The sequence below is a fragment of the Ostrea edulis genome, chromosome 2, assembly GCF_947568905.1.
Source record: "Ostrea edulis chromosome 2, xbOstEdul1.1, whole genome shotgun sequence".
Classification (NCBI taxonomy): Eukaryota; Metazoa; Mollusca; class Bivalvia; order Ostreida; family Ostreidae; genus Ostrea; species Ostrea edulis.
The window spans coordinates 45,707,486-45,719,771 of NC_079165.1; the positions used below are offsets into that span (position 1 = coordinate 45,707,486).

General features: G+C 36.7%; 1 protein-coding gene across 1 annotated transcript; it reads left to right on the forward strand.

Moving 5' to 3' along the window:
- Window positions 1-4,560: 4,560 nt before the first annotated feature.
- LOC125681488 (uncharacterized) lies at window positions 4,561-11,439 on the forward strand. Its single transcript, XM_048921622.2, has 9 exons — window positions 4,561-4,715; window positions 7,850-8,019; window positions 8,366-8,413; window positions 8,600-8,625; window positions 8,821-8,946; window positions 9,320-9,449; window positions 10,023-10,121; window positions 10,882-10,986; window positions 11,131-11,439. Exons 2-9 carry the CDS (start codon window positions 7,861-7,863, stop codon window positions 11,416-11,418), a joined length of 981 nt encoding a protein of 326 aa, XP_048777579.1. The 5' UTR covers window positions 4,561-4,715; window positions 7,850-7,860; the 3' UTR covers window positions 11,419-11,439.
- The last annotated feature ends 847 nt before the right edge of the window (window positions 11,440-12,286 follow it).

Consider the following 12,286-nt stretch of genomic DNA (forward strand, 5'->3'; position numbering starts at 1 on the left):
CTATATCTTAATCTTATTGAACTTTTGGATGGAGTCCTACAGTGTTGAGTGTTGCAAATGATGCACTTCTAACTCCCTATGTGATCTCACAGGCACTGAGTACAAAGGGTTGTGCTCCTTTTTAAGGGGAGATAATTAAGAACTGGTAAAAAAGGGATTGGGTGTTTAAAAAGAAACCAGGAAAGCTAAATGCTGCAAGACATGATATTGCTTGTATACTCAAGTATGTTCATACCATGACCCTCAATTTTTCTTCAGAATATGCGGGGAAAGTTCTTTGAAAATCTCAAGAACCACCACAGATTTTCAAATTAATATACAAGCATGATCATATAATGTACATTCAGGGTTGCTTTTACCAGGACCCCTGAGGCCACAATAAGGGCACAAAATTCATCACTGTTTATATAGGAACAAATAGTCAAGGTCGCCATAGAATATTGCTATTTTTGTATGCCCGTCAAAGATGGGATGTATTATGGTATGGCGTCCATCTGTCCGTAAGCTCCAAGATCTTTCAATCGCCATGATGAGAGGAAGATGCCTATTGTTTTTCAAGGTCAAGGTCGTAGTATATGTTTGTAGGAAAACCTTGTAGGCAGAATACAGACTGAACTATTTGGGCTAGGACCATCAAACGTAGTACACTTGCACTCTTTAGGCCAAGTGGTGGATGCCTATTGTTTTTCAAAGTTAAAGGTCAAGGTCATAAATCACTTAGTAGAAAAACCTTGTTTTAGTTACGGATACAGACATTGCCTTGAAATTTATTGACGGGCTTCCTTTTGGAGGAATATATGTTCACTTTGCATTTCAGCTGGATTGGTGCACCATGACCTACTTTAGGGGTAAAAGTAAAATTGCAAGGAAAAATTCTTGGAAATAACTGTCAAGCAGAGACATTAGAAGTTGATACTACACCTGGACCCAGTAGCACAACGATTAGTTAACTTTAACTAACAGTTAACTTCCCATTAACACTTACATTTATATAGTGTTAACTAGATGATGTTAACTGTCAGTTAAACTTAGCTTGTCTTTGTGCGACTGGTTTCTGTACAATGACTGCTTTTAGTGAAGCGACTTTGTTATGTCCATTATTCAATGTTATTTTATCAAGGTTAATGTCATCATAGAAAATAAAATTTTGTCGAGGCTAATACCTGCTATTGGAGAGATGATAGAAGTCCATACTTTTTGAGCAAGGTCAAGGTTATTCTTGTACAGGTGTTCTTTGATTCTGTTTCATGATGCAATAGCTGTAGTCTGTAGGAGAACCCTCACTGCTCAAAGTAAATGTCTGAAGCTTCTCTTCATCATAGGAAAGGTAAATGTCTGAAGCTTCTCTTCATCATAGGAAAGGTAAATGTCTGAAGCTTCTCTTCATCATAGGAAAGGTGATGACTTCTTATAGTGATATATTCTCAAAGGATGTTTAACAACACAATCATGATCCTCGGGATTATCAAAATACTATATTTCAAACAAAACATACCAAACTAAATAAATTTCTATCAACAATATCAGCAAACTATGACACTATAATGGTGCTTTGTATTTCCAGTTCTAAGTTCAGTTATTTTATCTTTACTTTCTAGCTTTAATGCAAATCTTGGATATAATAAAAACAAAACAGGGGAATAGTGAATCCCCCTGCTTCATCTACATCCTTTCATTTAATAGATTTCCATATTATTTTATGGTTCTTGTAATATCATTATAAAATTCATTGAACTGATGATAATAAAGATTCTTAAGAAATAAATTTCATTTTCGAAAATACCTTGGGGTATGAACTGTGACGTTTCAAGCTGGCGGCATACTTTTCATATAGCATTAATGTGCTTCATGAAGTATACCATCTGAAGCATTGCAGTCATACCCACATGTATTTTCAAAAATGAAATTTATTTCTTGTATATCAAGATTTATAAGTGTATTGTTAACAAATGCAATGTGTTCACGAGTCTATCATTACAATTTGTAAATATATCAAAGGCAATCGCTTTGGAAATGTAAATATACTGAAATGAGCCCCCCCCCCCCCCCCCCAATTCAAAACAGTTATTAGATAATAATCCCAAGATGCAACTGTGTCTAAATTAAGCCACCTCAAAATCAATGTGAAGAATCATGAATTTTTTCAAGTCAACTAGTTCATATTTGTAACCAGCTACCAGGGGTGGACCCAGGAATTGCGGTTAGGGGGGGGGGCAAGTTTATGAGGCAGGGGGCAGCCTAGAGGCTGCGCCCCTCCCCCACTTAATCTGCCACTGACCACGCTTACTGAGTCCGGGAGTACCCACCCTATGAGTATTAAAAGTGGAGACAATAGGCATGGTTTGCAACGATGCTAAGTCATATAAGGTTGCTCCAACCCCGTGTGACTTATCAAAATGTATGGTTCAAAATAGAAAAACTGTACTGATATACTCTTTTAAAAGCTCAGTCAGTGGCGGATTTAAGGGGGTGCGTAGCCCCCCTCCCTTAAGATTTTCAAATTTAAGGTAAATCGTGGTCTCTTGTTTAGAAAAATGTAAACAATAAAAGAAGCAATAATTTCTTCCACTCTCAGAGCAATAAATGATAAAATATTTTGATTTATTGAATTACTTTTATTGGAAGAACTTACATTTTTTCCCAAAACCCTTAAAATTTGCGTCATTTTATTTATTTCACTCTAAATGACAGAAAATAATGAAAATGACTACAAAGGAGACATTTCAAGCCCTAAAAAATCTGTAAAATCCGGGGGCTTCGCCCCCTGGACCCCCACCAGGGCTTTGTCTTGGACCCACCAGTGGCGGATTTAAAGGGGGCGCAGCCCCGCCCCCCCCCCCCCTAAAATTTTCAAATTTAAGGTAAATTGTGGTCTCTTGTTTAGAAAAATGTAAACGATAAAAGAAGCAATAATTTCTTCCACTCTCGGGGAAATAATGTCAAAATCTTTTGATATATTGAATTACTTTTATTGGGAGAACTTTTCCAAAAACCCTTAAATTTTGCGTCATTTTATTAATTTCACCTCATTAAAAATGACAGAAAATAGTAAAAATTACTTCATAGGAGACATATTTCAAGCCCTATAAAATCTGTAAAATCCAGGCCCCCAGCCTCATAAAGTTGCGCCCCCTCTAACCGCAATTCCTGGATCCGCCCCTGCCCACTGCCTCATAAAGTTGCGCCCTCTAATTGCAATTCCTGAATCTGACCCTGTATATAGGTTAATTTAATCAATAACCAAAGAAAATATATATGTTGCCAGATTTTTAAAGATGTCAGACATAAATATATTTATAAACGTTACAGGTAACACGTGCGTTTGTTTTTGAATGTCAGCGTTTATATTTTTACAGCCAATTCCTGATTGGTTGTAAAATGTTATTCGTGCGTATCGAAGTTTACCTGAGTACAGGTTTAAAGTAGTGAAATCATTCGAGAATTCGCTGCCCATCGTGCCCCTATAAGATATATAAACTTTTGAAATGTAATTTACCTGACCATCCTAACGTTGGAAACCCTTGAACCAGAGGTAGTGATTTTCATATTCCTTGCTCGCCATGACTATACACAGTTTGTCTGTTAGATGTCCCAGAATAACAGATTTCAAAATTTTAGCTCCTCTTACCCCAAAGATGTTTCATAACAAGTGATACGATCAAAATGGCCATGTACATGTACTTTCAGGGTTTACTTTACCAAAAATGTGAAATTCGTGGACCCTGGATCAGTGGAATATATGTACAACAATAATTTGAAATTGAAAACTTTTGAAATTTACTCTATTTAGACAAAAAATACAGTTTTAGTAGAAAACAATCTGAAATTGTTTAAAATCCCTGCTTCTCTCAAACCCGCGATCTACAGTTCAGCATTCGACGTGCTAACCTACTGAGCTACTCGGCTAGGTAATGATATATGGAAATGAGTAGACAAACATTGCTGATATTTATTCATGTTTTCCTATTCAGAAAGAGATTCACCAACCCACACAAAAATAAAATGAACATTAATAAGACGAAAGTTGTTTGCAATCAATAGACGCTCCTTATAATGTATACCTCGTTATGAGACAATTAAAACAAGTATAATGAAATAATGCGCATAATATTTAGTTTATTCGACAATTTTTGCAAGGTACTAGATGCGGTCCTGACTATTCTCACTATGGGATCCATAGTGAGAATAGTCAGGACCGCATCTAGTACCTTGCAAAAATTGTCGAATAAACTAAATATTATGCGCATTATTTCATTATACTTGTTTTAATTGTCTCATAACGAGGTATACATTATAAGGAGCGTCTATTGATTGCAAACAACTTTCGTCTTATTAATGTTCATTTTATTTTTGTGTGGGTTGGCGCGTGCAATATTCAATTTTAAAGCATTTCATAGGAATATACAAAAATTGTTTCAGTTGCCAATGGTCAGGTATATTCCATGACACTGAAGAACGCCTCCCCCCTACTCCGTTCATTCAGTCTGATTAAAATCACAGACCTTGTGTACGTAAACATGTCATTGTGCTTTCAGTTTAAATTATCATTTTTGGTGTGTCAAATTACTGACGGGGGTAGATAAAGTTCCGCATTTCGTCTTGAAAAGAGACAAACGCATCAAGCATGAAAACCCACTGATCCAGGGCAGCCATCGTGATTAACGAAGATACGAGGGTGTGTTCTTGTGCAACAAGGCTGGATCAGCTTAATCAAGGTAGTAGATTATAGCCTTTTGTTGTTGTTTGTTTGTTTGTTATTATGTATACATGTACGCTTTTCATTCCAAGAAAATGAAACGAAAAATTGTGAAAATGTGCAAAACGCTGTATACATTGTGAAATGTGATAGCTATATTAAGCTGAAAATATGGACGTAGGTTTAGCCTTAAAACACCTGAAAAAAATATGCAAGTATTTTTTATTTTTAAAATTAAAAACCTATCCACGGTGGCAAGAAATGCGCATTTGTAAGTCCCAGGAATTTAAATTGTTTACAGATACATGATCAGGGGGAAAAAACGCATAACATATACAAACGGACGTATCTCTCTTTAAATTCATACACACACACACTATAAGAAATGTTAAAAGTTATACTTGTGCATACTAGTAGTTCTGTGTAAAATGAATAATCACGTCATCTGCAACCTGCGACGTCACGTGAATTTAGTGCATTTAGAAGTCGGTTGAATGTAGCTCACCTTTTCATATGTTCCTTCTGTGAAAGTGAGACTTTAGAATTAAAAGTGGGTTCGTCTAAGTTTTATGGCCCCGAAGTCATATCAAAGGTATTCCTTGGAAACTATGTCCAACTTTACGAAAGCAAGTTGTACAACAGATCACGTGGCCCATCGGACTAGTATAACTGTCACATTAAATTTTGCGTTTGTAATTTACAAAATATGAAGAAAGTGTGTACAAAATATATCATCAGCCTGTTTCCGTTTGTATAATGTCATCAGTCTGTTTCTGTTTGTATAATGTCATCAGTCTGTTTCTGTTTGTATGATGTAATCAGTATTTGTATATTGCCATCTTGTATGATGTCATCAGTCTGTTTGTATAATGTCATCAGTCTGTTTCTCTTTGTATAATGCCATCAGTCTATTTCTATAATGTCATCAATCTGTTTGTGTAATGTCATCAGTCTATTTCTGTTTGTATGATGTCATCAGTCTATTTCTGTTTGTATAATGTCATCAGTCTATTTCTGTTTGTATAATGTCATCAGTCTGTTTGTATGATGTCACCAGTCTATTTCTGTTTGTATACTGTCATCAGTCTGTTTGTATAATGTCATCAGTCTGTTTGTATGATGTCACCAGTTTGTTTATATTTGTATAATGTCATCAGTCTGTTCCTTTTTGTATAATGTCATCAGTCTATTTCTGTTTGTGTAATGTCATCAGTCTATTTCTGTTTGTATGATGTCATCAGTCTATTTCTGTTTGTATAATGTCATCAGTCTATTTCTGTTTGTACAATGTCATCAGTCTATTTCTGTTTGTATTTATACGACACGGGGCCTCCGTTTTTAAGGTCATTTACTTTCACTACCTTGTACATGTAATACCAGGTGCTTGGCAAAGACACGGTCACGATCATTGTCAGACGTCGTAGGTTTAATGCGGCGCTGGGATTGAGAATCGAATCTGAGAGTTCTCGGTTGCGAATCAAGCACCCTACCTACTAGGCTATCTCCGTCATCCTACCTACTAGGCTATCTCCGTCATCCTACCTACTAGGATATCTCCATCATCCTACCTACTAGGCTATCTCCAGTCATCCTACCTACTAGGCTATCTCCAGTCATCCTACCTACTAGGCTATCTCCGTCATCCTACCTACTAGGCTATCTCCAGTCATCCTATCTACTAGGCTATCTCCAGTCATCCTACCTACTAGGCTATCTCCAGTCATCCTACCTACTAGGCTATCTCCAGTCATCCTATCTACTAGGCTATCTCCGTCATCATACTACTAGGCTATCTCCGTCATCCTACCTACTAGGCTATCTCCGTCATCCTATCTACTAGGCTATCTCCGTCATCCTACCTACTAGGCTATCTCCATCATCCTACCTACTAGGCTATCTCCGTCATCCTATCTACTAGGCTATCTCCGTCATTCTACCTACTGGGCCATCTCCATCATCTTACTACTATGCTATCTCCAGTCATCCTATCTAATTAAAATCATACTTCTTAGATCCGCGCCGTATACTCTGCGTAAGTAGCGATTATAAGCGTATCCTAGGATCTGATTTTAATTAGATTGCTCCGTCATCCTACCTACTAGGCCATCTCCAGTCATCCTATCTACTAGGCTATCTCCGTCATCTTACCTACTAGGCTATCTCCGTCATCCTACCTACTAGGCTATCTCCGTCATCTTACCTACTAGGCTATCTCCGTCATCCTACCTACTAGGCTATCTCCGTCATCCTACCTACTAGGCTATCTCCGTCATCCTACCTACTAGGCTATCTCCGTCATCCTACCTACTAGGCTATCTCCGTCATCCTACCTACTAGGCTATCTCCGTCATCCTACCTACTAGGCTATCTTCGTCATCATACCTACTAGGCTATCTCCAGTCATCCTACCTACTAGGCTATCTCCGTCATCCTACCTACTAGGCTATCTCCGTCATCCTACCTACTAGGCTATCTCCGTCATCCTACCTACTAGGCTATCTCCGTCATCCTACCTACTAGGCTATCTTCGTCATCATACCTACTAGGCTATCTCCAGTCATCCTACCTACTAGGCTATCTCCGTCATCATACCTACTAGGCTATCTCCAGTCATCCTATCTACTAGGCTATCTCCGTCATCATACTACTAGGCTATCTCCGTCATCATACTACTAGGCTATCTCCGTCATCATACTACTAGGCTATCTCCGTCATCCTACCTACTGGGCTATCTCCGTCATCCTACCTACTAGGCTATCTCTGTCATATTTGTATCCGAAAGACCTATGACTTTCACTTCTAATGCCGCGTGCATCAACTAATATTTTGATTTGTGAAGAAAGTTTTTCGTCATTTTCCCATTTCAAGGGTCTGTCACCCGTCACATTTCTAGCTATTTCTATACGGCTTTTCGTATGCCTGGTAACATTGTTATACAGAGAGTATTTCACTTATTGTATATGATTGATGTGTTCATCTGTCTATTGATTATCGACTTTCATATCTAGTGTCTGTTAGTGTATTTTATGGCAACTTTTATTTTTTTGCCACTTCGAAATTTGCAGTTTCATCCAAGAACGTGTTTGTAGTAAGTTTATCGTGACTAAATGGCAAAATATGATGAACCCTCTTTTAAAATATCTTGTTTTGTAGAAAGCTGAAGAATGAGCGACGATCTGCGCTCTTTACAGAGTGCAAGCCCAGATGACGCCTTTGCACCCTGGGCAACGCCCATCGTAGCCTGTGTGAGAAATTTCAAAGGTGGCACCCTCATTGTGAACAGCGCACCATTCAAAGAAGCTCTTCTGGAAGCAGAGCGAATAGTATGTTCTCGTATAGTTTGACAACTTATATTCGCAAGGGAACGATTGGTAAACGTAAATAACTTAGTGATGAATGCCTAAGGGAATGATTGGTAAACGTAGATGACTTAGTGATGAATGCGCAAAGCATGTAATACACACACCCTAGCTGTCCCCAAGCTTTTGAATTTAATGAAATTTATGTAGGAAATATGATAACTTGTGTAAGAGTACGTTTTACTACCTACACCTTCTGTTGCAAACTCATTTTGACAGTGCTTTTTGCTTTTTAAAGGCCAAGAGAGAGAGAAAGAGAGAGAGAGTACGAGTACAAGTCGGTGTAAATAAAGATGTGATTTTATTACAGTGGGTAGAAGAAAACATAGACTACAAGACTGAAGAGGAAAAACAGCACGCAAGTTTCTGATTTTCTGTTTTATTACCCTTTTGAAAATCAGTTTTACAGTGAAATCAAATAGCATGATAACAAGATGTATTATTTACACATGAACTATACCACTATGCTATACACGTATTTTGTTGTCTAGAAATCATTTTCACCTTGACAATATTAATGTCCTTTACTTTCCATTTTCAACAGAGAACAGACAAAGACACATACCAAAGGTTAGATGATCTAGAAAAGTTATCACAAACCGCGAATTGTAATATTGTAGATTTTTACACGTTTCTCAATTAATGCTTAAACAGCGAAATACTGAAAATAAATTCCTCTGTTAAATGATTTAATAATAGTGGTTTTGATATGCTCCCGACACCTACAGAGAGATGTTGCTTTATTGCATATTCCTATACTTGTAGCGAAGAACAAATTCTAGAACTAGAGTCAGAAATCGAAAGACTTCGAGTTGAAAATCGTGACCTAGAAAGAGATAGGAGTGTTCGATATCCTCTCGTTCCCCACTCACCGGAAGTTTCCACCGCCAGGTATGACCACTGTATACTTTACATCGCAACTTTAAAACATAGTAACCTAGGTGGCCATAATGAAATTCACCTATCTATGTCACAGGATTCGCAATCGAATTTATTAAGACATTTGGCATGCTCTAATTCTTGAATTTTTAAAAATGACATCGCAAAATTAAGATTATCTGTAATTACAATACATGTATTTGTATTTACTACCAATTCGAAACTAAGAACACCACAGTTACGTTTTATTTTGATTAAGGGAATTAGAGGGGGCGGTGGGGGGGGGGGGGGGGGGGGGGCATTCGATATCTATGTTTGGTTTGTTCGTTTTTAAAAACCTGGTTTTTAGGTGCATTGCAGTTAATTATTTAATTTTGTCTTTTAGACCAGAAAATATAGCTGAATTGCTTTCAGAAACATACGATACCGAGTGGCAGTCTGCTTTTGAATATTTCATCTACAAGAAAAAGGTCCGAGAAAGAGAGGCCATAGAGGAGTTGCTGAAGATTTTGAAGGTTGTCATTCAACAGTCTAAAATGTTTCATTTGTTAAGACCTTTTACCACTTTTATATATATGCATGGATTTAGTGCAAACAGTAAAAATGACAAATTAGCTGTATTCGTATGCAAAACTTTGTTCTAGTCTGTGAAAATATATCGCTGTATGAAAGTACTTGCATTAGCCTGTATGATAAGCAAAACATACTGCATCAAGCAAACTTGTACCTAGTTTTGAGTAGGCGCAAATGAGCAAAAGCAAGTCCTGCTGTTGTGTGCGAAGTTGGTAGAATGAACGCATAAATTTTTTTTCGTACCTAAATATATTATCTCGGTACTTAATGCTAATTTATTGCATTTTTCTTAACAAATATTATCAATTTACTATTATTAAAAATGGCCTTAAAAGAAAAAAAATTGATGGCAAAAAGGGAAGGCAATCCACGGAGTGACGAAGAAATTACTTTCTTTTAATTTTCCTCTCATGAGAGCATCCAAATGGAATTCTTTTAAAAGCTATTACTTAAAAATGAATAGAGTAATAGAAATTGCAACAATATATCCAGTATTCATAAATGTGTGTTTACAGGACTGTTTTGAGTTTTGTGAGAACCTGTCCCAGGAACATCTGAAGGATCTGACTGACGCCTTGTTTGTCCCCACCTCAAACCAGCAGCTACTAAAAAAGGTATTTATCACCCACATGATACGTTCACTGATTAGGGTGGGGCACCGCTGGCAACATTTACTGGGAAAGGGTGGGAGTTGGACTGTTCATATACTGGTATGGTTTTTTGTTGTTGTTTTTTGTTTTTTGTTTGTTTGTTGGTGGGTTGTTTGGTGTTTTTTTTTGGCAACCTGATGATCTAAAGATGAAAGTGTTGTTGTTTTTTTTAATTAACTTGAATTACTACTCTAAAAGCCTTGCTATAACAGCAATGGATAACGTTATCAATAATAATTAGGTATTTATTATTAACTCATCTAAACCAAAACCTCAAGTGAGTTTCCCTGATCAAATCTATCTTGACTTTATATACTTTCTACATTTTCTCATGAATCACGAGGTCCATTATAACCGTACACGTCAGAAAGCATCCTTCTTTTACTCGAGAAACACAAGAGTACAATTTGTCTAATTGATGCTATACCAGTCTGGATCCTCAAATAGTGTAGAATCCAGTTTGGTCATTACCACAACAAACGGGATTAAATTTTGTATAAGAGGAAAAAGGGAATAGATAGTAAGAATTCTTTTTTAAAAATTACGAACGGCAAGGGAAGAATTTGTCAAAGAAATATGCAAGCAACTCCAGGTAATGTAGATAGAGTGTCATCACTCCATGAACTCGACAATGACGGGGCCACAATGAATGTTGAAAATACAATTACTCAGGTGAACGATGTGACGAATTATAATGCCCCCCCCCCCTTTTTTTTTTTTACAGATCCATGTGCCACAACCTCCAGAAGAAACCAGCCACCATATATCAATGGAACTGACAAAGATAAGAAGATCTGCAAACCAACAAATATTCCCAATAATTGAACAGGTACATTGTATTAAAACTAAACGGAATACAATAATTTGTCTGGAATACTAGTAATTGTTAAAGTGCCACGTGGAAAATATAAACAATATTGGGAGTATTCATGTATTCTGTAATTTTTTACCATACAGCTCTCCTTTTTTTCAGTTGTTTTTTGTGTCAGAAAAAGCTCATTTGAAGGCTCATTTAAAGACTGTCAAACTTCATCCGTTTATTAAACTTTGTCTTAAGTGTGCATGGATTTCTAGTGTTCAAGATAGACCATTGTCAGTGACCTTCAGAGTGAGACCGGGGTCGCCATTTTATCCGGATGTCATGATTCCCCGTAATGCGCCTGCTCCAAGTGTGGATTATTTAGTTTGGCCGATTGTGTTTCTGAATGACAAAGGACCACTGTTGATGAAAGGGATTGTTCATTGTTCCAAATTTAAATGAAATAAAGGGTTATCAAAATTCTTTTGTTGATGGGTGTATTTCATTTGTGGAAACACCTCCAGGAGGTGTGATTTACCTGCGTGAATATAGGTATATATAGAACGCCAAATTAACATAAACTCCAATAACTGAAGATGTCTTTAATCATTTGAAAATATCATCAATTCGTTTGATGCGCACAACAATCCAATTAAAGATGTCTTTATAGTTAATGCTATCTTCAATTATGAATTACTGTGATTATTGACAGCATTGTTTATTCTGAATCGATGCGCGTAATAATTGAATTATTGCTCTCATCAAATAAATCAATGATATCAACAATTGAATTGATGCATGCACAATTAAATTATTTAATAAAGAGAACAATAATTCAATTAATGCACACATTAATTGAATAGTTGCTTTCTTCAACTGAATTAAATTGCGCGCATCAGTTCAATTAAATCGTGCAATAATTCAACTATTGCTCTCTCCAACTGAATTAATTATATTAGTAATTGATGTAAATCTATGGAAGCCTTAACTGCCTTCTGATGTTATCTATTGATATGTATACATCATTATGTGATGTACTTCTCTCATTACATCATGTGCTTCTCTCATTATGTCATGTGTACTATCGTTAGGTCATGTGCATTCATCATTATGTCATGTGCATTTAAGACTATGTCATGTGCTTCTTTATTCATGTGACGTACACTAATCATTATGTCATGTGCATTTTTATGTCATTTTGTCATGTGCTTTTCTCATTATTTCGTGTTCACTTATCATTATGTCATGAGATTTTTAGCTCACCTGAGCCGAAGGCTCACGTGTATGGAGCGCCAAATTAACATAAACTCAAATAATTGAAGATATCTTC

Bases quoted from the DNA above. Each gene is read 5' to 3' on its own strand.
- LOC125681488 (XM_048921622.2), top strand. From the start codon at position 7,861: ATGAGCGACGATCTGCGCTCTTTACAGAGTGCAAGCCCAGATGACGCC. The intron at 8,947-9,319 runs GTATGACCACTG...TTTGTCTTTTAG, and splicing joins CCGGAAGTTTCCACCGCCAG to ACCAGAAAATATAGCTGAAT. The intron at 10,122-10,881 runs GTATTTATCACC...TTTTTTTTACAG, and splicing joins ACCAGCAGCTACTAAAAAAG to ATCCATGTGCCACAACCTCC.